Source organism: Amblyomma americanum, chromosome 10, assembly GCF_052857255.1.
Source record: "Amblyomma americanum isolate KBUSLIRL-KWMA chromosome 10, ASM5285725v1, whole genome shotgun sequence".
NCBI classification, from domain to species: domain Eukaryota; kingdom Metazoa; phylum Arthropoda; class Arachnida; order Ixodida; family Ixodidae; genus Amblyomma; species Amblyomma americanum.
In genome coordinates, this window is record NC_135506.1 from 135,451,972 (window position 1) to 135,478,365 (window position 26,394).

General features: G+C 49.9%; 1 protein-coding gene across 1 annotated transcript in view; it reads right to left on the reverse strand.

Annotated features, from left to right (window-relative positions):
- The window catches only part of LOC144106446 (muscle calcium channel subunit alpha-1-like), a 605,267-nt gene extending 579,618 nt beyond the window's left edge, over positions 1-25,649 (reverse strand). The window contains exon 1 of the mRNA XM_077639259.1: positions 25,408-25,649. Within this exon, the coding sequence (XP_077495385.1) occupies positions 25,408-25,429 (22 nt within the window). The 5' untranslated portion in view covers positions 25,430-25,649. The remainder of the gene's footprint in view (positions 1-25,407) is intronic.
- Positions 25,650-26,394: the final 745 nt, after the last annotated feature.

Consider the following 26,394-nt stretch of genomic DNA (forward strand, 5'->3'; position numbering starts at 1 on the left):
TTCCACGCCCGACCCTTCGCTTCGTTAGCAGCTCCCCCGAGCCGAACTCGCGTTCGCTGCTGTGTACACACGCGGGCAGCGGGCCTCCGCCGCGACCACACGCGGTGCCTCATGAATACTGGACGCCGTCGAGGGCGGAGAAGCAGCTCCTGCGGCCCGCACATTCAGAGTGCACTTAACGTCGCCATTCAGGGTGGGTTCCCAGTGCGGACAGCGCTCCGCTCGTTTCACCTTTTCTTTTTTTCTTCATCTTAGTTCCAAGAGCCACCCATCGGCACGGCGTCACTCTTGGCGTTCTCGCACAAAGACGGTCGCGAGCAGCGCACTGAAGCGTATACACGCATGCAAGATGTGTGTATACGTGTTCTTTTATGCTTTTTTTAAAGCCATAGCTTTACTAGACTAGCGGCACCAGTTTCGTTGTGTCTGCCCGAATCCCGTTGAACAGGAGGAGTGGGGTTGGGTAAGCGACCGCGCGACGTACCACGTGACTCGCAGCAGCTGCGCGCTGCCTATCCAGTGTCTCGCTGTGGACGAAGGAACTCATCCACGGCCGACGTCCCCGAGACTGGGCACTCGCAGACGTCGGGCCCAGTCTGATCATCCGGTCGACATTGCCAACCGCGCGAGACAGGGAGTGTAGGCACGCGAAACAGACGAATAGCGGGATAAAGGAATCATATTCTTAGCGGTAAGAAACAGACACAACACCAAGCTACACACACACAGCGGGTGTCCTGTGTGTGTGTAGCTTAGTGTTGTGTCTGTTTCTTACCGCTAAGAATATGATTCCTTTAAGCCGTTACCAACTAGCCCAACTTAATGTTTTAACGAATAGCGGGAGCTTCGCCTGGTCCAACCGGCGAGCGAAAGGAGCCGAAAGAAGCAGCCTTGGAAGCAGCCGCGGTGGAGACTGGCGAGCCGCTGCAAGTGAGTTCTCGCAGTGCGGAACGCACAACGAACCTCGTGGTCCGTCTGTCAGACTGTGCGTCGGCCACGGGAACCCTCGAAAATGACTTGACGTGTAATCCGTTTGGATTTGTCTGCACCACCGGTGATAGCAAAGCTTTCGCTTCCATAACCAGGGTTAGCTGAGGTAAGTCGCACTTTTTCTCCGCATTGTATGTTTCAGTATGCCTTTTGAGAATAAATTAAGAAGAGTTTTGTTTGATGGAATAATAAGCGCACAGGTCAACACACACAAGAGCAGAGGAAGACACGGACTGGCGCTAACTCACATCTGATTTATTTTCAGCCACAGCAGAAAATATATAAGGGGGGGGGGGGGGGGGGGAGACATGCGCAGTACACACAATATAAAAAGAACACAAGGTGACAAGGCAACCAAATGATCACATCAAACCACACGTTCAAGAAACCCGATTTCTGCTTTGTAGAGTTTAACCGACGTATCACTGACGACACATTTGTCGCCCTATTCCCTGATATGAAAGGCTTCTAGTAACTAGCGCGCGGTTTTATCTCGACCTTTACCTAGAATCTTTATAGCGCTCAGCCGTGGTTCACACCCTGTGCAGTTGGCGCAATGAATACACAGATTCGATCCACCTCCCCTAATAGCCCTCAAATGATCCCCCGCGCGATCATTAATGCAACGCCCCGTCTGGCCTATGTAAGCCATCTCACATGTCAACGGGATCTCATACACGACTTCGGTGGAGCAGTTTACAAACTGCTTGGCATGCTTTTTTCTGCATCCGCTCGGATTACCATCTCGCGAAATGCGTGAGCACAGCTGGGCGAGCTTCTTCGGAGCAGAGAATACCACTGGCACACCATGTCGGTTCGCCACTTTCTTCATGTGGTGGGCCACCTTGTGTACATACGGTACCACAACAGGATTAACAGGTAACTTGTCCCGTGCAATCTCCTTCCCAAACATGGCACGCTTGGTTTTTTGTAAAAGGCCTTCCGTCACAGACACAATGACCTCGCAGGGGTAGCCAGCAGACATTAGCCGATTTACTTGCTTGTCAAAACTAGACTGCACAGAGTGTGGGCATGACTTCTTGAGGGCAGATCCCAAGCATTGGAAAGCGATAGCTCTCTTCACTGTTTTTGAATGTGCCGACAGGTAGGGTAAAAGTTCCTTCTGTGCCCGCGGTGCGTACTCCCAACATACGTGCCCATTATTTAAGGTAATGTTAATATCTAAAAACTGCAACGAATTCTGAGAAGGCAGTTCATGCGTAAACACTAAACCCTTCCCATTTCTTTTAAAGTCGTTAATAATGCTACCCACCGAGTTAGTGTACGTCAATACATGCAATTTCTTAAGAACAATAAAATAATCATCCACGTATCTGAACACCTTCAGCACTCCCATCCCACTAAAACTTTGTTCAAGGGAGTGGTCCAGAAAAGATAAAAACACATCACAAAGAATCGGCGCAACGCAGGATCCTATACAGATCCCTTGTCTTTGAAGATAAAATCTGTTCTCAAAAGAGATAAAGGTAACATTGAGATAAAACTCCAGTAAACGCATAAAATCATTCAGTGACAGACCGCAAGAGTTCTGAAAATCTAAAACACCGTTCCCTTCAATGGCATCTCTCACCGCAATAAACAGGGCGTCATGGGGCACAGAATAAAACAAATCCTCTACATCTACAGAAAGCATGTAGCCAATCGACTCTTTACTCTCTAGAAAACTCACCACTTGAGTCGAGTTCTTTGTTCTAAAGGGGTCATGAATCATAAGATAATTTAGGTGTTTCTGAAGGTACTTGCTCAGAGCATGTTGCCAAGCACCATTCTCACTAACCACGGACCTAAAAGGAATATTTTGCTTTTGGGTTTTGGCCGTGAAAAACACAGAGCACTGCACCTAGCATCCATAATAGCATTCGCTAACCTGTCTAGCTACAACTCTTTGCACATAGCACCCGCCTTGAAATTTACTCTGGTGGCGCTGGATTTTACTTGCATGAAATTCTAGGCGATCGCCTCCTTTGCCCTCTTGTGGAATTCATCCTCAGTCAGCACCACAAAGCCTCCTTCTTTGTCAGAAATAAGCAGTCTTAGATTATTGCCTTGGAAGAAGGTCACAACTTTTCTTAACGCATCCTTAGAGCGGCGGTCTGTAATCCTTGTGGTCTTCATCAGTGCATCCACTCCGTCAAGCAGGCATCTTTCTTGGTTTTCTCCTGGCGCTTTCCTAGCAATTTGACGGTTCAGCGCAAGCATCTCATGTCCCGCAACACTTGGTTCTTGACAGAACTTGGGACCCTTGTTTAAAATGTTGGTGACGTCCTGTGGCACAACCACATCTCCAATCACAGTCAAATCCTTCTTACGTTGACACTTGCTTTGCCTTGCCTTAGTCGAGTGCAAGGCATGGTTTAGAGTGTGGACCCAAAGGGATTCCGTCAAATTAGCTGCAAGGCGACTAATGAAACGTAGCTTGATGCCGGCCAGCCATCCGGGATCCAGCGCATAACACAGTATCCGCAAATGGTCATAACATCTTCGTACCTGGCGCCACAGCTCTGCCCTCAACAACTTGCAGAAGCGCTTCAAAAAACCAGAAGGTGGCTTGAAAATTCCCAGAACAGTGCTTACATCCGGCGGCACAAGTCCCTTTCGTAGGCAGAAACCGATGTATCTTGCACGGCAGGTTAATCCGACAATAACAGAGACGCCATCTAGCCCGTCTAGCCATGCACCATCTAGCCTGTCAGCAGGTGTTGTTAAAGAGTTTTGTTTGTTTGTTTATTTATTGTGACACGCCCACTAACGGGCCGAGTCCACGAGAGGGTTCGCTTTGGAACCCATTCGCTTCCCAACCGGCCGCGTGTCGTCACCGCCGGCTTGGCGGAATCTCGCGAAGGGGGGACCACGGTTCTTGAACACGTCGCATGAGCTGTCAATCCAGTGAAAGCGAACCGGTGAGCCGGCTGTGGAACCGAGACGATGGTGTTCGCTTCAATGCACGCATGCTGGTTCCTCCCTTTGCCTCCTTGATGTGCGCGCTGTTGAGTGATCGTTATCGGCGGCCGAACGAGGATCCCTCGGCATGCCTGATTATGCTTTTAGGCGTTATTTCACGCTTTCGGAGCATACCTCGGCACTACGAGAGGTGGCTCACTCACACTCATGACCACTTGCACTCACATCCACTCACTCATACTCGCACTCACAACCACTCGCTCACACTAGCACTCATGTCCACTCACACTCACAACCAATCATTCACGCACAATGTCCACTCACTCACATTCATGTTCATTCACTGTTCTCTGGAAACTGAGAGGATGAGAGATTAACTGCCACTGCCGATTGCGCTCATGGCTCATCTGGGTCGCACAGGTGTGGCGAGCTGTCCAGGGCTCTGTCGGGCGCTTTGGCCAGTTCTCAGAGTTTCGATGCTCTAAGAACGTGGTCGCTTATGACGCATCTGCATGTCCCGAACCAATGTTATCCACGTGTGCTCCCGCGCTTGCCCCTGAGATGCTTGTCTAGCGTCAGCCAAGATGCTTAGACACGTTTTTTAGCGGTTTCTATAGGCCTGCGCAGGGTTCTCCAAAAGGGGAAGCAAGTTTCAGCGCCCCCCCCCCCCGCCCCCCATTCTCACCTCATACCCAGGTCCCTACGGCCAAAATGGAGTTGAAAGATGAGTAATGATTACAAAACATTTACTTCAATTTGATGGAATTGCGCTATATACAAAATATTATTGAGCAGTTGTTTTCACTTTCGTGTGCTACTTTCGCGTTTCTACTTTCAGGTTTTTAATTTCGTGCCCAGCAGTAGTGCCTCAGCAGCACAGGGACTGCGCTGCAGAAGCATAAATGTAACAACGCGCTTCAGAAGGAATTTCCATTCTCTCTAAACCACAGAAAATATGACATATCTGTCTTTTATCTTTTATTAACTGCAAAAAAGAAACTGAAAACATTGCCTCAAAGTGCCCCAGTAAGTGAACTGTTCTTAGAACGCAACATCATCATCAACACCATCGGCATGAAACGATGATTCCTGGAGCAGATGAAAACATTAACTACCACTTCGGTTATCTCCTTGGCATCAAGGCATCATCATGTCTGATGCTATGAACCCAGAGAATTAAAAAAAAAACACATTGCTGATTTTCAACGCAGGGCTCCTTCAAGTACATGACAGTAACAAGAACCTCTGGCATCACCGAAAAGCGCGCTTGGTTTTTGCGTCGCTTCCGGGCTTGTGCCTATAGCTCGTGCGGTTAAAGATCTCTGCCAAGTAGATCAGGTTCTTTGCGTGGGTCCGGCCCAATCAAAATATTACGGCCAGGCCAGAGTTCTACAGTGCACACACCCGAGCACAGAAAAAAAACCAAGCGTACACTGCAGTACTGGAGATCCCATCGAACGCTAAAGTTATTGCCCCGAAGCGGACAGTCATTGTTTCAGCAGCAAGCATTGGAACTCTGCATACATGAGCTCGAGCCGGGTAAGAGGCGTGACATGATACGCCTGCTTTTCTAGCAGTGGCAATCCGAAATTCGATGAAAGAATCTGACAAAACTCGTAGCGGCTCAGTGCACCCGCGAAGGGCCTGCGCTCATGCCAACGGTGAACCAGTGAGGCGAAGAAGCAACGAAAGATTGCCGTTCCCGCACCAGCGGAGTCCTCTGCTTCGGGCGTCCAAGGAGACCGCCATGATCCCTTATGCTGCCTCGTCTGCGAATGTTTGCTACACTCAACTAGCTAAGCTATAGTTGCTCAGCTAGCTAAGCACATGCGACAAACTACGCTGTCGCGTCTACCCGCCACTCACATCCACTCACGCCCACTAACGTCGATATCCGCTCGCCACTAGTCTCTACTCACGCGCAGATCCCCTCACTAAAACTAATTTCCACTCACACTCTGTGAAATTATTGGGGTACAGCCTTCCGCCCCGCACTCCCACTCCACGGAAGCAGCGTTTTCGCTCGCTAAGCGCGGAGGGGTTCGTGCTCGAGGGAAACAAAGGGAGGGGATGACAAAGCGAGAACACTCATATGCTATTTATTACACTTGCAATTAATATACACAGAGAGGGCCATCCCACAACTAACTTGCAGCACTACCAAAGGCAGAGACGTCCTCCCCCAATCGGGAGATCGCGTTAGACGTGTTCTTCCGCGCCTAGCCATCTGCGTGTCGTGTGCTCTCGTAGCGTACCATCTCCCTATGCACGTTTACATACGCGAAACGCAAGCATTTTGCATGACGTTACACCATTTGTCAAATGCGTACTTTTAGCTCAGCGCATGCCATGGCGGAAGGAAAACGCGGGTACAAGCGGAGACAGACGATAATGTCAGCCTAGTGGCGTCATCTGGCGGTCAGAAGCGAAAGTATTTATTACACGAAGTGAAAGCCAGGTATCCAATTTATGAACGTACTGAAAACGGCAGCAACAACGACGAATTCAGTCCGAGGCGAGAGGTCCTGCTTCGAAGGGCGCAGTCATTTTGTAAACGACGTTTTAGAGCTCGCAGGAGTCCGCGCAAAACTCGGGAAATACCGTACGTAACGCCACCGTACGTTAAGCCTTGATACGAAATAGCGTTTGGCGCATGCGCACTTTAAAGCAGGCTATCCCATATGCCTGTATGTGTATTTCATACTGGCACTACATTCCGCGGCGTCAGTACGTTGCCTGTGCACTCATCGCAGCTTTGGTAGTGCTGCGAGGAACTACAGGGATAGAGTATTGCTACAAGACATCAACGAGGCATTCCTCGGAAGGCTACGTAAGAGGGGCTTCCGACTCACCGGCTGGGGCAGCGGGCGAAAGCTGTATATGCCGACAATGGCGGCCGTGTTTCCTGGGGCGAAGCCATCCCTGAGCACTTGCTGGGGAAGGTGCGTTTGCTGCGCTCGATTTGGTGCCTGGAACCAGAAGTCCGGCGGCAAGGCACGACGGATCTCTGCGCACCTGTCGCGGAGGGTGACGAGAGCGTGCGTTTGCAACCGCTCGTGACGCTGGCCGGAACCCGAAGAGGCCCTCGCCGGCTCCGCGGAATTCCACATAGCCTTCGAGGTGGTGCTCCCGTCGCTGCTTCCGCTTCCCCCACGAGGAAGATTTCCTCCTCGCCCAGCCGGTGCTGTCCTCACGCATGATGTTGATGACGGTCGGCCTCGTCGAAACGAAGGGGGAAACAGGTTTTCCAGAACTCTCATCAATTCACTCGCACTAACTCTCACGTCCACTGACACAAAACCGCTCTCTAGCACTCACACTCATGAACACCCACGCTCTCATCCACTCACTCGCACTCACAAGTTCACAACTACTCACTCGCATACACAGTTGTGAGTATGGATGGGAGTGAGGCGACACGAGTGCACCCATGAGTGGGTGTGCCGACCTATGTTTCCAAGGGATCAGTACGCCGAACTACAGAACCAACTCGGGCCGCAATGAGTGAGAAATGGCATCTGCGCGCTTTTGTTTTTGCGATCCTACGCTTCCGAGTGGAAGTTAGCAGGAGGACATCGAGCGCTATACTCGGCGTGAAAGTGCTGACGGCCCGCTTGTACCTGTGACGCGAGCAGAAAATTACAGGAGAAGGTGCTATTGAGAATCTGTCTGTGCTCCTCCGAGTGTCGTCGCGCGTGCTTGCTGAGTGAAGAACGAATAAGGATCGAAACGCTGTCATTGAGCTCTTTATCCTCACAAAAGCTTCGTCGTGGCGCGCATTATAGGTTTTCTTCTTCAAGAACTCGCTGTTTCTCTGCGGTAATAGCAGCGTTCCACTTATCGGTGGCCTCTTGCCGGAGCTGCGCCTCTTTGGTCAACCGGTTGAGTCCAAATAACGCCTTTGCCATTTAACGCTGCTGCTGGTCACTGAGCCACACCCCTTTCATCGCCAAGCTCACCACGAGGCATGGTACAGGTACCCTGCGTTCGCGTTTTTTAAACAAGCTCCCGTTTTCTTGTGTGCGAACATTTTTCTTAGGAGTGCGTAAAAAACGGATGCCGCACGCCTTGAGCTAAAACTAGCATTTTGCATTTCCATAAGGATAAGTTTTATTCGCGAGCTGGTGAGGCATATATCATCAGACAAAAGTAGTGGCGAATGTTTGGTTTGTTTAATGGAGTTTAACGTCCCAAAGCGACTCAGCAAATGAGGGACATGTGGTAGTGGCGGGCTCCGTATATTTTTGGCCACCTGGAGTCCTTTAACAAACAATGGCATCGCAAAATATACGGGTCTCTGTCATTTCGCCTGCATACAAATGCGGTCACCGCGGTCGGAATCAAACCCACGTCTTTGAGATCAGCATCGGAGCACCATGACCACTATGCCACTGCAGCCAGAATGTGGCAGCCAGCGATCCGTAGTAGACATGCGAGGTGCGATTCAGGGATGCGTTACTTTGGGTGCTGTCTCCTGCTCGTTTGTTTTCTTTCTTCAGTGGGTGTAGTGTAAATATTCTGTGATACTCATGTTAATAATTAGTCCTCGTCCAGCTTTTCTTTAGGAGCACCGTTTTTTCTGCATTGCATGTTCACCAACTATAGTCCACCTTCATTCAAGCGCACTGTTCCATGAGCTCAACATGGCAGTTCAAGTTGGCGCAGCGAGTTTTGCAGACCCGGACGGCAGCCTCTGCGTGCAGGCACTGTCACCGGATAAACGACGGCAGCGAAAGTTGTGCAATACCTTACCGCACAAGCTCAGATATGAGTGGCGCCCACTCGGGATCTCCGACGGGCTGCGGTCTCTCCCTCGTTCTCCCACGAGGTTCGCTCCACCCGCCTCTGAGCCAAAATGGCGCAGCGGCAAAGCGAACCGTTTCGTGCGTTCAGCGCCAGAAGAGACCGCGCTTCAGATTGTGAGATCTCTTTAAAAGACCGCAAGGGCATACAATTCCAGAGAGAGGCTGCGAAGCTGAGAAGCGGCGAGAGAAACGAACGCCGGCGACTCCTGTTTTCCTTCCTCTCTCTCTCTCTTTCCTTCTTTCTTTAATCTACAAACTGCGTTACGTGCATTTGGAAGCGCGCGCTAACCGGGTTTTCCTTCGTGTTTGGCTCGGCCGTCCGTTCGGGCTGTAAACCAAGGAATGGTTGAAACACCGTGCTATGCTGCGGGTACCGTCACTTGGTTCCTGAATTCCATTTAGTACAAGCCTCCTACCGCCGTGTGCTCCAAGTGAATGGGGCACGTCAATATTGTAATTTCTGCCAACCCCAAGGAGGTATATCAAAAGAGCGAAGCCGATTTTTGTCTTCGGCACCGACTGCGCCAGAAACAAGGCTCGTCTGGCACGCTTGAATTCGCTTTGGGGGCGGCGCCTAAGCAGCGGAGAGAAACGGTTCACGGTGACTGCGTTGCTTGTTTTCTCGCAGGGGTTCTTTCTTCTGCTTGTTCTCCATTCATGCATGTAAATCTGCATGTACTGCCCATACTGCGCATTCATATGCAAAGATATGCACAAGATTGGTCCCGTCTTCTGTATTCGTCATCATCAAACCTTTCCGCGTGCACTGCAGAGCAAAAGCCTATCCCACTATCTAGGCAATCAACCTGTGTCACCTGAGGCCACCTTATCCCGCAGACTCCCTAGTCTCCTCCGGCCCCCTAACCCTCTGCTGCACCCTGCTACGCTTACTCTTTCTTGGAATCCAGACCGTTAGCTTTAGCGGCTATCGGTTATCTTGCCTTCGCCAGAGCAGTGACAAATGCCCCATGGCAACGAAACAGGCTGCGTGTGCAGTGAAAACACCAAAATGCGTGAACCTAACTGTTATTAATGCAAACAAACAAGCCTTTAGTCCGCTGCTACAGCTGATTGTAATTAATTCCAGTGACTATTAAAGAATGAAAAAATATTTATACCCTGAAATCCGATCTCCGCCAGTTTCCGCAGTCTCTTAAAGTATTGCTTGTAAAGTACACTCGTTTGGTAAAATTATGCACCATTAATAAATTCACAATACTTACATGATTTTTGTGACTACTAATTGTTGGTTTTCAATGTTTGCTAATAAACGAAATAGCTTGTATTATTCGTACATGCGTAATATTCATACGCCATTGCTATTATTCATTGCATAATATTTGGCGAAATCCGCCTGTTGCTCACTTCTGGAACTATTTCAGCGGGCCTGCGCCTCGCAGCCCTGGATTTGGGACCTCCTCCGAGCGTTGTGCAACCCTTGCTTCCCTGGCATGCACTTCATTTGCATTTCCTTGCGAGTGGCGCACCACACCCGTGGCCTGCAATGCTCTCCGCGGCGAGGCAACCATTCGCTGGTGCGCAACAGGAATCAACGGACGGTACGGGTGCCCTAAGAGCACAACGACTAGGGGAATGCGATTCGTCGCCGAAGAAGGCTGGTTATGCGCTATTGCTCGTTCTTCGCTGGCCTTTTTTTTTTCTTTTTTGCTCTATTTTGAGTTTTGTGCATGGAGCTGAGATCGACGGCTTTCGGGAAGAACATTATGCCGCTAATTCTGCCAAGATGAATCTTCCTCACAGTTGCAGCATTCAGCTAGCGAAGTCGTATCGCGTGATCACCGCCTGTTCCGGTGAATCCATTAACGATAGCAAGTACAGGGTACAGTCAAAGAAAGAGAGAGGGGGATTTTAATGATTACAGGAGAGGCGTGGCTGGTAGATGATGGTGAAGGAAGAGGGTAAGGAAAAGGTGAAATGAAGCATACACAATACCTGCGCACTCACAAACAGGCAGGATCATCAACGGGTGTCAGTCAAACTCGTCTCCCTAACGAACACTAGTGTGAGCTTTAGTCCCACGCGCAGCGGAAGCCACATCACTGCAGGTTCCAAAGACATGCAGGGGGGACAGGGCGCCCTCCAGGCGGAGTCCTAAAGTGCTTAGCAAAGTCTTGTAGTGTGTACAGAAAACCTGGCAGCAGCAAACCAAGCGTTCAACATATTCGCAAGCAGCACATGCCGGGCACTCACTGCGGCCTCGAAAAAGGCCCATGGCGATATCTCCATGCTGCCCTTTTCTCGTAGTGGTGGCGCCAGACTTGTGGTTGCTGAACCACGCAACGCTCTATGTCATATGATCCGGAGCTTCAGTACAGACCCCTGCTTCCTATAGATGGGCGTGACCTTAATTATCTGCACCGAATCCGCTTGACATTCCTTGCACAAAATATTTTCTTCATAAAACTTGCACCGTTAAAGAGGCGCTGCATTAAAACGACCCGCATCAGTGCGTTTGTACCTGGTCAACTGTTCCGGATGGACGGCGCACGAGTCAGCGGTCTTCGAACCCACCTCGAGCAGCCTCCTCTCGCGCGAGATCTTGTAAGCCACTAACATCCTATAGACGGATGCAGCTTATGCCTGCAGAGAAGCTCCGCCGCTCCTTGAGGGTAACGGAGTGGATTCCACGAGAAAACAAGCGTAGCAGGGGTCGGCAGAAAGTTAGTTGGGCGGATGAGATCAAGAAGTTTGCGGGGATACGATGGCCAGGACAGCTTTAGTTGGAGAGACATGGGAAAAGCCTTTTCTGCAGTGGGCGCGATCACGCTGATGATGATCGACAAAAGCATTTGTTGGGCGAGTTGGTGTTTACGATGATCCATAACTACAGCGCAAACGACAGGACAGAGATGAAGAAGGGACACCACACAGCGCTGCTGATGTTGAAGGGACACCACACAGCATGATGATGATGAAGCTCCGGCCACATTCAGGACAGCCGCACAGAATTCCGCCACGACGAAAAAGTAGTCCTTAGTTCAGACTTGCTTATCTATTCAGCATAACCCTAAAGGCCCTCCTTTGAGGGTATTACATAGGTTGGGGGGGTCAGTGTAAAGAACATGTACAAGGAACATCAATAACAAGCAAAGGAACAATAAATAGGCTGGGTGTAAGGTGGAAAAAGTAATTAAGCACTAGAGACTAAATAAAAAGCAGGCGATAAAAACAATATAATACCCATTATAGGTTTTAAGGAAAAGATTAGGCATAATGGAAATGAAACATAGTATAGTGTACGTATTAGGCACGAAAAGAACAGAAGTAATCGCAAAAGTATAGCAACTTGAAAAAAGAAAATATTATAAAGGTTCCAACATATCTAACATTTCAAATGCCAACGTCGCTGCGGATGAGACCAAGAAATGTGGAGGCGTTAGATTCAATGGTTATGTGCTCTGGTAAATTGTTCCATTCTATGGTAGTGCGTGGCATGAATGACTTCGCAAATGCAGATGAACGACACGCGATGCGTTTAACTTTGTGCGGATTGCCGAGCCGCGGAAAGAAGGCCGATGGTTATAGGAACAAATCGTGGTGAAGGGAAGGATGGTGATACAGTCTGTGGAAAAGCGCTAGTCGTGATAGTTTACGGCAGTTAGAAAAGTCTTCTAATTCGGCGCGATTCTTTAAGGTAAAGACGCTGTTAGTATGTGAGTATTCTGAAAAATAAAACGCGCAGCACGGTTCTGCAAGGATTCAATGTTAGCTATGAGATAGGCTTGATCAGGATCCTAGATGGCTGATGCGTATTCAATCTTCGGGCGAATGAGTGTGACGAACGCGAGTTTTTTCATGTGCGGGGGAGCCAGTATGAGGTTATGCTTTAGTAGGCCTAGTGAGCGATTGGCGGATGCTAAAGTTAGATTAATGTGGTTGAGCCATGTTAAGTTTTAGTGCAGGTGAACTCCGAGGTACTTTTAAGTAGTTGCAAGTTAGACAGATTCGTTATTTAGGAAATGAGTTGTGGGAATGCGAGAACTGAGTGTGAAAGACAAAACCGGAGTTTAGAAGTATGAAGTGCCATAAGCCAAGACTGCACCATGCAGTTACTGCATCCAAGTCAGTTTGCAAACATTGTTGGTCAGAGATAGAAACAATATTACGGTATATTACGCAGTCATCGGCAAAGAGCCTGACTCGAGAAGACACAGCGGTAAATCACTAATATATATTAAAAAGAGGAGGGGACCAAGAACGCTCCCCTGTGATACCCAGAAGTGACTTTAGAATAAGTGGAGTTGTAGTTGTTAATGGAGGTTAAGTGAAGTCTAGCGTTGAGAAAGTCTGAAATCCAAATAATAACAGCGGGTGAATATTCAACTCAGTTAGTTTGAGCATAAGCCTATGATGAGGAACACAATCAAATGCTTTAGAAAATTCGAGAAAAATGACATGAAGTTGACCTCCTGCATCGATGGATGAATGCAAATCATGAACGAATCCGGCAAGTTGTGTGTCACAAGAGAAGCCCTTGTGAAAACCGCGCTGGTATTTAAAAATAAGATCGTTGTTTTCCAGGTACTTAAAAGTTTGACTATGAATGACGTGTTCAAGAAGTTTGCAGAAAGTACTTGTTAGTGAGATAGGGCAATAATTAAGTGGAGATGAACGATTACCTGATTTGAAAATGTGTATCACTTTAGCAACACGCCTGCCATGATGTATGAGACCAGATAATAATGATTGAGAGAACAGGGCGGTTATTATTGAACAAATGGAGTGCGATGTGCTTTTAAGTATCTTAATATTGAAGCCATGTTGGCCAGAACTGGTAGAAATCTTAAGGTTATTTAGTAGGCATAATATACCAATTTGACTAATAAATCAGACATTGATATGTTAGAAGAATATTTAAGCCGGGCGCTGACGAGACGCCCTCGTTAGTGAATACGGAACAGAAAGCGTCGTTAAATAGCTGGGCACACTGGGTTTCAGGAACTGGGATCCCATCACTATCAGTAAGAATTATATCAGGATTGTTATTTGGGTTTATCACTTTCCAGAATCTGCGAGAGTTATTTGCTAGCATAGATGATAAGTCCTTGTTGAAAAAGTGGCGTCTGGTTGACTTGAGGGACGCTTGGTGCAGCTTGCCGCATTCTTTGTACTTTGTCCACGCGCTCAAAAAATCATTCATAACCGCTTGTCTGTAAAGGCGCTTCTTTTTATTATTCAGCCGACAAAGCTGATTATTGAACCAAGGTGCAGATTTATTCTCTTTGATTGAAACTACTGGAATAAAGATATTGATAAGATTAGTGAGGGTATCTTTGAAAAGGGTCCCGTTATCTTCGACAGAACAAGGTAAATAATCATCCAGGAGCTCTAGAGAAAACGACTGCAGTTTGTTACTAGTAGCTACATAGTCACCTTTGTTGTAGCATCGGGTTTGTTTGGTTATTATCCTCTTTTCATTAGAAGAGCAAGAAAGACTGCCGCTTACCTAAACAAGAAGCTAACCATCAGAAGAAATTATAAGCTAAAGATTGTTGATGCCTCTGGCTTGTTTAAAAGTGATGCAATAAAAGCCGATCCTGTTTACTGGTTTGATTGGTCACTGTATTGTTTGTTTATTTATTTATTGAGCCACAGCGCCACAGTGCATTGCAGTGGGGGCGGGGGGCGGGGGGGGGGGGTTGTACAAAGGAAAAAAATTATTACAAGGGCAGTCACAATCACAACGCAAACACTTCATTGTCAGTAATATTAACAACAAATGAAGATAAAGAATTTCATTCTCGAACAGTGCGAGTTAAAAACGACATTTCGAGCATATCGGTTCTTGATCCGATTTCGCCCACTTTATTGTTATGATCAAACCGCTCGGACTTGTACTGTGGTGAAAATTGTATTCTCTCTAGGAATAGCAATCCTATTGTAATATATATTATGAAAAATTTTAAGCCTTACCTTTCTCCTTCTTACTTCAAGGGGCTACCATTCTAATTCATGTTGTATGTCAGACACACTAATGTATTTACTACAATTCACAGAAACATAAGAAACACCGTATGCCCATGGTTGTCAATTGTTTTTTTTTTTCCTAAGTCGCATCCTACCATAGGGTGAATAGGCTGCCTCCGGAGCGAAACCGGCGGCCTCACTCAAGCGCACACCTCCTACTGTCCCCATTGTTGCTTACCGCGATGTGAGGGACACTTTTCACGCGGCAGCGTAAGGACCCCGCCCCGCAGAAAAGCCGGCGCCTGCGTAGCCGTCGGCGTTTCTGTTGACACTGAAAAACCCGGATTGGTCGCAAAAGTGGTTCTTACAAGAGGCTCGCATAGATGGCGCCAACCACAGCAGCGACGCAGCGGATCTTCAGCGATCGGACCACCGTCTTCCCCTTCACCTTCACGTAAACACGCAGCAGACGACGACTCGCATTACTAGCGGCGCCTCTAAAGCTGCTACGCGGCCGGCCCATTCCTTGAGCCTCCGGCTGCTAGTCATACGCGCTGCCGCCAGACAGCGCAAGCACGTGCGTATGGCTTAGTTAAAGCGTAGTTTTGCATCTGTGCCGTGCAGTCTGTCGCACAATGATCGTGAAGCAGTGTCTGCGGCGTTTGAGTGGCAAGAGGAATAGCTGTCGCGTAAAGGCGGAGTGTGTCCCCGTATTTCGGTTGCGCTTCCTGGTGACCTCTTCGATCCACAGTGTAACAGGGGTGGCACTAATCTGGCAACAACCATCTGATCTCCTCCGATCTCGTGGTTCTCACGACCGATACACGATGCTCATTGCTGTAACTTTCCAACCAGTTGTACATGACTGCCGCATATATGCGAGAAGCTTACGTATCATATACCAGAAGTTAAGCTGTGCAGTAAGTAATAATAATTGGTTTTGGGGGGAAGGAAATGTCGCAGTATCTGTCTCATATATCGTTCATTGGACACCTGAACCGCGCCGTAAGGGAAGGGATAAAGGAGGGAGTGAAAGAAGAAAGCAAGAAAGAGGTGCCGTAGTGGAGAGCTCCAGAATAATGTTGACCACCTGGGGATCTTTGACGTGCACTGACATCGCACAGCACACGGGCGCCTTAGCGTTTTGCCTCCATAAAAACGCAGCCGCCGCGGTCGGGTTCGAACCAGATGCTGCTACCACGGGGCTGCTGAAGTGGGAGTTATTGTATCATGGCTTCATTTCTGATGTGCAATGCCCTCAAGCTCTCTGGCACCATATGTGGTCGTTCGTGTGCATTTCATTAAGAACACCTCCTCAAAAGTGTGAATTTTCTATTCAAAAACAGATTTCCTTCCAGCAGTGTGTCGTTGGTATTCTGGCAAGGGGTTTCCCCAGGATCGAATTGAAATTAGGAGTGTATCAAATTTCTAGGAGGGGGGGGGGGGGGGGGGGGGATAGAGGAGAAGCACTAGTCATTCTTGGCAGTCGCCAGAGTAAAAAAAATCATTACATATTAAGGGGGTGCCTTCAGAGAAACAAGCGTGTGAGAAATCACTGGTTTCGGCTGTCCTTGTGCGAGCATTCCCGGGGCCATGATGACGCCCAGGCGGGTGTTAAGCGCTGCCTCCTGCCCTCGCTCTAATTTGATAGGAGCACCAAGCATCGCCGGCACCAGGGCGCCGCCTCGAACAGCGCCGCCAAGTGTCGCGAATAGGAGAAGAGTGGCGCCACACGCTCGGGATCTCGCCGGAAAAAAGCGCCAAAGTGTGATGCATTGCCACGTCTCGCCGACAGAGTTGGCGCGCACACGCGCACCCCTCGACACCGGGTTGACGGCCGGCGATAGCGGCGACGTGCGCATGAATATATAAATACATATATGCCGTGAACTGGGGCGCCGCTCAGCCGAGGACGAGATAACGGCCGCCGACGGCGAACGTGCCTTATCTCGCCGCCGGACCAATCCTCGTAATTAGGTTCGTTCCTTCTCCCCCGCTTCCTTTTTAATCGAGCGCTGCATGGCGGCAAGCGCCGAAGCCTATCCGCGCCCGTGATCGGCCTGTGGTCCCCCCAAGGGCAGAAAGTACCCCAGCTTTGGATGCAGCAGGAATTTTTTAGTTGTCATTGCAGGGGATGGGGATTACAACGGTATCAGCACACCGGCTCAAGAACCACCCGTGTGCTATGTTCGACCGTGTCCCCTATTTTAAGCTGACCTGCCTTACTAGGCCCTTTTGGCATACCGGGGACGTATTCGCGTACCGGTTTACCAGACGCCGGCTGCGCACGCGCTGTGGCCACGCTAACAACGCTTCTGTGCTTGCGCAGCCGTCGTCTGGTAAACCGGTACACGTGTCCGCGAATACGTCCCCGGTATGCCAAAAGAGATATACCAACTCAGCCGTCCGTCACGTACACCGAGGTCAACACACCAATGGCTGCTTACACTGCTTCGATTAAACATGCAGTCGCGCCATGCTGCTCACCGCTTCATTAATTTACATCACCCGAGGTTCTTTAACGAAAGCGAAAGGCGCCAGTGTGGTGTGCGACATAAGCGCAGGTTAAAGAGTTCCAGGTGATCGAAATTAATCCGGAGTGTACCGCTATACGACGTCCCTCACAGCTCATCAGTCACTTCGGGGTGTTCAAAACCAACAATTTGCTCCATTTTGTTAACGTAACGACGACGCATGAGAAAAAGTGCTTAGAAATATACTGCGGGACAAAAAAAAACAAAGAAGCTAAGCAAAACATAAGTCAATCTTGCAGAAAAACCCGGCGCCTGTTCTCGCTGCCCGTTGGAAGCGCTCACGAATCCGACGCCAGTGTGCGATGGCGCGTGATGAGGCACATGAACAGCGAGCGTGCTTGTTTCCGAAGGGGTTCAGTGCTACACGCGGCTGTTTTGGCATACGTTCTACTACGGCGCCTTTGCGCGGTAGTGAACGACAGTCGCGCTTCGGACGTCGTTGTCCAGCGCTGGTACCCACGGTAAGTTCGCACCGGTATAGCCAAACAGAGAAAGAAGAAGCCACTCCAGACAGCACTTGAATGAAATTTACTTGGACAAGCTTCGAACGACGTCTATCACAATATGGCTGCGGGTTTACCCAGAGGAGTTACAGCTAGTAAACGAGCGAAAAAGAAAGACAGATCGGTGGAAATTTATCACCTCTTCCAAGAAGCAGGCGCTCTAGATTTCTTTTCGAAATCTAAACGTGACATTTGTGGGGATCTGCCCTGCAATCCCCTGTGTAGGCTTTCCCGCGAAGCACCATGCAACAGTAGCCTCGCCTCGAGAAGGAGCACATTCCCTTCTTGGCTACCTTAAAGGGGCATCGATAAACATTTTCAGTGCATTGTTTTGACTATTGGTTGCATAGAATGAGTCGTAGTGATGCTATCAGCATCGGTCGTACCAAGTATGCTGCTGTTTTTAATATTTTAATTAGCTCGCAAAGCAAATTCGTGGCGCTGACGGTGTCACCATACAGTGGCGGTTTTTATCAGCGGATATGACATCCCTTAGTGGGAGTTTGATGATGGGACAAGGTAAATATACTGCAAATTGTGTTAATAACTAGAGAGACGTTTTGTCAAGTTTTTGCGTTTATATTACATTAACAAAACCAACTTTTTTGCCCTAGATAACAGCACTGTAAAGCAAGTAAAACAAAAATACACCACCAGAGGCTCTGGCTGCTTTTTGCATCGAAGGACTTTGCGCCTCTCAGTAAACATCCTATGACCTAGCACTCAACACTTCTGGCTACTCTCTGTGTATCTGAGAGCGGCTTTGCGGAATCGATCCGATCAAGCCATTGCACTCTATAAGCGTTTGTTTCGGTCCCAAGGAAGGATGCGTTCGTTTCACATTTAGCAGGCAGTGCACATCATCAGCTTGTGGAGGATCACCGGGCGGCGGCGCCAGATGGCGCCACATTCCCGTCAACAGCGCGCGCTCCTTGCTCGCCGTGACCAACCAGTGCGCTAGGAGCGACGGGCGATGGTTGGCGGTAAGCAGTAGCGGTACACGCTATGCTGAAAGTGTCTTTTATCTTGTGCAGGCTATCACACCGTCGCAGTATCTCGCGCTCGAGTTCGGATCCGTAAGTAAGGGAACGTCACTGATCAGTGTTCCCTTCTGTACCGTCGACGTGGCGGTGAAGCATCCCTGGGTCAGCTGGGCGTTCACATGGTTGTTGTAACCATGCAAACGGCGCTGCCAGCCTTGGCATGAACGAGTTACAGAGAACAGGCAACCATGGAGTGCGAACTTCCGCCACATGCTCAGATAGGCTCTTTTGATTGGTCGCACTAAGTGTCGTCATTGGGAGAGTGTAATGGGAATGGAAAGCTGCGCGACAATCGAGTTGAGGGCAGCATTTTGTTTGCTTGTATTTTGAAATTTCTTCATCGACTAACTACCGTTCGTATGCATCGATTCTGGCAATTATTTTTGAGTCAGCATCTGTGTGACGTAAAGAATCCATATGAAGTGTAACCGGCATTCGTTCAAGCGCTGTTTCGCAGCCCCTTTAACTAACGAGAGAGGGCGCCCGCGTCGCAGCGCGAGAGACTGCTCGCACGCGGGAGAGGGCAGAAGGGGTTAGGCTGGGAAAATCGGCGCGAGCGGTCATGTCGCTCTTGGCTCCGCTCTTTGCCAGAGGGACGAGGAAGCGGCGGGAAGACTAGCTCCCGTATCTCGTCCCGTCCGGGCTCGGAGTATATCCCTTGCCCTAGCGCGGGCGAACATTCCCTCGGAACCTCGCTGGTGAGTCGGACGACCTCGGTTCATTAGCGTACCTTGTTGCTAGCTGGCGTTATTGTTGCTGTAGCAATACATGCCCGTTTGTGTCAGCCAATGTGTCGTTCCTCTGTTCCCTCAGAGCAACGCCCGCCGTGGTTGGCGTGCGCTCGGTTGCGTACGCGATCACGGGGTGGGGTGTGGCGGTTTTGAACTGTGTCAGCCGCGATTGAACGGGGAGAAACTATTTATCTCCCCAATTAAACCCCACACACTACAGCCTGTGGTTGCGCACCAAATTCTCACATAACCCACTTGAGGTCACTTGTTAACATGTGCTTCCATTAACGATACTTAAGTGAGAGCATCACGCCAGCGCGAAAGTCGTCAGTCAGCCTTCAGTCCCCACTGCTCGGCACTCCTCAGCACAGCTAGGCTCTTCGCTTCCTAGCGAGCTAATGCGCTTTCCCGAGCACACAATTCTTTCCGTGTGCCTCCACCTCATGGCCAAGCTATTAGCAGCCTCAGACACATTGCATCACACCATAACAACAGCGCCTTCCGCGGTTTCCATAGAACACGTACGGGCAAATCATCTCGTTTCGCGCACCGCTTGACCCGAGCTTCAGTCTCCTCGAAATGCCGTCATTGTGATGGCCATCCCAACAACCTACGCAGCTGCCTCAGCTTCCCCTCATCAAGACTGCCCGATCGAGTGGACCGCTTCTTCAGCGCTGCCCAAGTAAAACGGGTGACAAAAGCCTAGGTACTGAACGCGTCGCCTAGCGCACCGAACTAAGCTTTTGCGAAGGAAGCCCTGGAACGACGTCACGGTCGACCGGTCAACCTGGACTACAACATTCCTCATGTCGTCGCCGGCAAGCACTGCTTCTTCCTTTGAACTACCGCTGGGTTGCGTGACAACTGCAGCTTGACGTCACTCGATGCGGATGGTGATGCCAGGCGGCATTACCTTCAACGCCTCCGACTGAAACTCTTTTACGCGCGTGAAACGACAAACCAATTCGTTTGTTTGCGTTCCAGTTTTAACGCGAGAGCGCTAAAGGCCCCGTTACTCACCGAATCCGGGGTTGTGAGCGAAAAATAGGGTGGCGTAGGGTAACCAAGGTGGCCACCAGCCGGAGAAGCAACCTAGGTGGGCCACCGAGGTCACATGACCTTGTGACGTCATCGCAAGTTGCCCACCGGATCACCCGCACGCTGACCACCGTGGCAGGTTGGTGTTAAACTAATGATTGATCGCGAAGCAAGAGCAGCCTGGACCACCCCACCGGTGCACCAAAATGCAGGCTGTCGTCGTCGGCCTTATGACACTGTATTAACAGGCTACCTAAATAGAGTGGTCATTGGAGCCGGTCCTTTGTTGCCCATCCCCGGAATCTTTCCGGAATCCTTGATTCCTGCGCTTGTTAGTTTGTTTTCTGCTCGACACTTATGGCGCCTGGAATATGTGCGATTGATACGTATGCGTCCTTACTACGAGGCAGCTAAAGGTGGCGTCACAGAAGGTAGCAGTTGATGGATGCCGGCGCAAACCAGCACGGACAGACGGCCAGTAGAAGTCACCAGTGCCCAGGTAACACCTAAACGGTATAACAATGTCATATTTTCCTTTTTGGCCAAGCGCTACTTCAATGCTCTTAATGCCCTTTTTTTCTAATGTTTGTGTAACGTTACAAATTACCGCTGATATAGCCTACCCCTAAATTTATTTAAGCATTGAGACAACATGAATGCAACCTTCTCGAAGTTGGTAAAGCAACCCTGCACATGCATACAGGCCCGCCAGTCGTGAAGGCGCCCAACTTCAACGACGCTTTGCAAGGACCAACAACGAGGGCGATACTTGAGCTCGCAACTCATGCACTGAGAGTTACTTCGTGGGAAAAAAAAATATTTATTTCATGCAAGCTGTTCTGCACTAAATTTCACATGTTTTGGAACTGTGGCCTTTTCACTTCAAAACGTAGCAATGGCGTTGGCAATAAGGTTTCAGTTCCTTGTCAAATCATTTTATAATTAGTGTAGCTGTTTGACCCTTTTCTTGTCACGCCTCCTGAGTACTGTTTCCAGTACGATGCGTTTATTTCACTGGTGCTAACATACCTACAGTATGGGGATGATGGTCGGCTGGCGGCAATACTCCCCCCTCCCCCCCACCGGCATAAAAAATTTGCATTCTTTTGGAATCCGCTACGTAATATCCTCCATTATCTCCTCTTCGCAATACACACCATGCCGGAGCGCATTTTTTCTTCTCAACTTTAGCCGAGCTATGTTTAACTCGTGTTTGTTGCGTTCCCCATGCAGATGTCCCAAAATCACCTGATTAGGAGTTGATATGAGGGGAGGCTGCTCCAACCGCAATCTTTATGAAGCGGAGAATTCCGAAGGGCACGTAAGACGGCACGCTAACATAACAGTAAACGAGCAGTGAACTCAATACCTTTCGCCACCAAGCAATTTCCTGTTCCTTTCTTCCACACTTACAGGTCGGCGGTGGTCAGCCAGTTCGGGGTGACAAACAAGCGTCAGAAAGTTGACCGTCATGTTCTTCCACAACATTTGTCGGTAATGTCTCAAAATTGATTTGTTTTCTCTCTAGAAATGATTCCCCGAAACAAATGATCGTGCGTATGTGTACGGCCATCTTTTCGAGCTAACCTGAGCTATTGACGTTAATTGCTGTGCCAGCCGCTAGATGGAACTACATGTATAAAATTACGTTGTCACTAGTCGTTTGCGCATTCTACTGCGAGTCGCGGTGGCTCAGTGGTTAGGGCGCTCGACTACTGATCCGGAGTTCCCGGGTTCGAACCCGACCGCGGCGGCTGCGTTTTTATGGAGGAAAAACGACAAGGCGCCCGTGTGCTGTGCGATGTCAGTGCACGTTAAAGATCCCCAGGTGGTCGAAATTATTCCGGAGCCCTCCACTACGGCACCTCTTCTTCCTTTCTTCTTTCACTCCCTCCTTTATCCCTTCCCTTACGGCGCGGTTCAGGTGTCCAACGATATATGAGACAGATACTGCGCCATTTCCTTTCCCCAAAAACCAATTATTATTATTATTATTATTATTATTATTATTATTATTATTATTATTATTATTATTATTATTATTATTATTATTATTATTATTATTATTATTGTTATTATTATTATTATTATTAGTGAATGTGGAGAGATGGACGTCCACCTCGAACAGCGTGTTAACATAAAATTCTGTGTGAAGCTTGGCAACACAGGCACACAGACGTATGAGCTCCTTCGTGACGCTTACGGCAACGAGACATTATCGCGGGCGCGAGTTTTCAAGTGGCACGAAAGGTTCGTTTCGGGGAGAACGTCTGTGGAAGACGACACAAGGCAGGGGTGCCTTTAAACCTTACGGAGTGAAAACAATGTGGCTCGGATCAGGGAAACCGTACAGCAAGACCACACCATTACAGTCCTCATGCTATCCGATGCTCTCGATATTAGTAAGACAACATGCCACCAAATTTTGTGTGAGAACTTGGGGAAACGAAAGCCGGAATGCCAGACTTGTGCCGCACTCCCTCACACACGACCTGAATGACACGCGGGCATCAGTAAGCGCTGATTTGTTCTCCGAGGCAGAGAAGGATGCTGCATTCGTTGACAGCATCATCGCTGAAGACGAAATGTGGTATTTTCAATACGATCCTCAAACAAAGAGGCAGAGCGCCGAATTGCGGTTCACAAGCTCTCCGGCGTCGAGAAAGGTGCGGCGACAGAAGACCGAAACAAAGACGATGCTGATTGTTTTTTTTTTCGATGTCAGAGGTGTCATGCACCCAGAGTTCGTCCCACAAGATCAGACGGTGAATCAGGAGTTTTATATCCGCGTGCTCCAACACATGCGTGATGCACTGCGACGCCGTCGCCCTGACTTACGGGCATCTGGACTATGGAGCCTCCTCCACGATAACGCAAGCCCGCACACTGCTCTCAGCGTGACAAAATTTCTCGCCAAGCAGACCATTACTGTACTCCCCATTCGCCATACTCGCCTGACCTCTCCCCATGCGATTTTTTCCTGTTTCCTCGTGTGAAGAGAGCCCTAAAAGGTCGCTGGATGGGCAGCGTGGAGGCCATTCAATGCGCAACGACAAAGGAGCTGACAGGCCTGGCAAAAGAAGAGTTTTCTAACTCATTCAAAGACCTCAAGAAGCGTTGGAAGCTGTGCATAGACTGCAAGAGCGACTATTTCGTAGGGGTGCTGCACAAATAACTTCAATGTTAAACGCATCTTTTAAGGTGAGTCAGTCTCGGAACCTTACAGACAAAGGTTGTGTTAACTGTTGCGAATAGCAGGCAGTAAGGCGCTAACCAAGCATTTGTGACAGTTCTGGCCGACACCATCAGTCTCAAACAACCGTGCACCGCTCTCCAGCCATTCCTCCCCACTGAGATAGTTACAGTTCTACTCTACCCGCTAACGTACCACAGCTAAGCAGAGCAGCGCATACTGGTTATGAGTGTACTGCCGGCGCCACTCAACAGTGGGATCCACCCACGCACACGGAAATCCCGAGCGCGCCGTGGGGACACAGTGGTGGGAGCAGAACTCCAGACTATGCGCCACTCGGTGCCTTGCTGGCTAGTTAGCACGCATGCTCGGTAGCTGCGTGTCAGCACGGGCCGGCTGAAACGCACGGCACGAAAGGAACCCTGGGAGGCCGCGGTTTCTAAAGCAGAGTGGGCGTGGTTGAATAATTTCAGCACACAAAGGGAAACGCTCTTCAGTCGTCTTCTGCGCGCTGGTCGAAATTGTGGACGGTTTCAAAGTGGCCGTGCGAACACAGCGGGAGAGTTTCTATCCACTGACTACTTGAGGGCACTTGTTTGGGAACAGGCTGACTGCCTTTTCTCCTGAGCTATTGCAAGCCAACTGCGACACAACCGCAACTGGATCTGATTAGGTGCCAAATGGTTTTCAGTTGGTTCCAGTTATGACTTCTGCAGGTTGCAAATGGTTGCACAGAGGCTCTTGACAACGTGGCGAAAGTATGTGAATTGGGCACCGTACTACGTCCGGCTAAGGCACTGCGAAAGGCAAACCGAGCTACGCGTTAAGCCGATTTCGTTTACTTGCGCATCGTTCCGATATTCGCTGATGTAATCATTCTCCACTGGCGTATACTCACCGTGGTCACGTTTTTCTTTTTTTTTTCCTTTCTGTGCATGGTGTTGCTGATCATTGTCTGAGGTGTGGACTTTTGTATTCTATTGGTGTTTTTGCACGACTCCCTTTAAAGACAACACCCTTCACTCATGTGTTGCTTGCGACGTAAGCGCAGTAAATAAATAAATGACGCCGTCTGCATACCAATGAGCGAGCCACTCGGGCAGACCATATGAGAACGCATCGAAATTTCATCGCCGCTTCGAATCGCTGGCAGACGGTCAGTATTTTTAATGCAGACGCGTAATGTTTGCGTATAGTATGAAGCCTTATGCTTAGCAATTGTGACTGCGCACAGAGCGACGCTATATGGAATGCACACGCGTGTGCCTAGAAAGCCATCGGAGATGGTACTACGCTGTCCTACTGTCGAAAATAAACCGAGTGCGGGGTGCCGTGGCGCAGTAGTTGGTTGTACTGGGAATTCGGAGGCGCCTGCCTACGTTCACTGCAGGGGCACCAATACTCCCTCTCCTGCGCTGCAGTGCTCCTCGAAAACGCCGAAACAAGCTAAACCTGGACAGTGCACTCCGATGCCGCTTGTAGGAGAGAGGTATGCCGAACACTTTGCAACCGAAGGTGTGTGTCAACGGCTACGGTAACCAGAACGAAAGAGGAGCGTGGTTCTTCTTGGAATACAAAATCATTGGGCGAATCACTTTCTGCTCACCATTGTTTCTAAATGCTTGCCCCCACTGAGCGCGTTTTGCGTAAGGCACATTGCGGTCATTTCGGAGCGGATGCGCAGCAGGCGATGGCCAAAAGAAGCTCGCGAGGCTCTGACCTGTGTCGTCGGGGTCCGACATGCGGGCTCAGCGCGGGCCCGCGGCCCTCCTCTTCGTTCCGTGCGGCGTCCCAGGGGCGGCGATGCGGCAGTGCCCGGCGCCCATGTCCGCCGCCTTCTGCCCGGTGGCTACTCCTCACCAGCCACAACCGCGGGGCGGGGCGGAGAACGCGCAAGACGACGACGACGGCACAACGCGGACCGGCGCTCGCACCACCATCGGAGGGGCCCGGCCTCGCTGGCGACTCGGCGCCTCCCTGCGGCTCAAGCCGCCGCGTGGAGGCGCAGCGATCGCTGCTCCCCATTGGGGAGGAGGGGACGACCGGCAGCCGCGGGCGGCGGTAGTCGACGTCCCGAGATCGAACTCGCGCGTTCCGCTGTTGCCGGGCGCCGCGAACGCGCCGCTCGCTGCTCAACCGACAACTTCCGCACAGGCACACTTCGTGGCAAGGCATTTGTGGAAGAACTACTTTCCACGCGCCCACCTGTCGGTACGAGCTATCTGTGGCGCTGCCTTGTGGCCCAGCAGTTATTATAACCCAACCATCCGTCGCGATAATTTGGCGCCTGCGAACAGGGTAAAAGAAAGAAGCCTCGATCAAACCCTCTTTGCGCTTAGCCGGAAATGGAGGTCCGCACAAGCTCACACTGCCGTACATTCCCAACTTTGGCTGCTCTTCCAGAATCGTTGGTGACAACTCTCGCACGGAATAACCCGCTTTTGGCCAAACTGCCACCGCGGGTTCGCTTGTCTGCCAGCAACTCGGCGAAGCCAGACTCTTCGTTGTCGCCCGGGGAATTTCGCTTTCCAGGTCACGGCGGGAACGCAGCGCATAGGAAACAAACGCCCGCTGGACAAACGAGAAACTTTAAATCAAATTCCAATTCTTTCTCCTGTATGCTCCTTTCCCCACACTTTCTTTTAACTTATTTTTGCATTTGCCCGTTCCACATAAGCTTCTGTCGGCAGTCTTCACGCAGCGAATT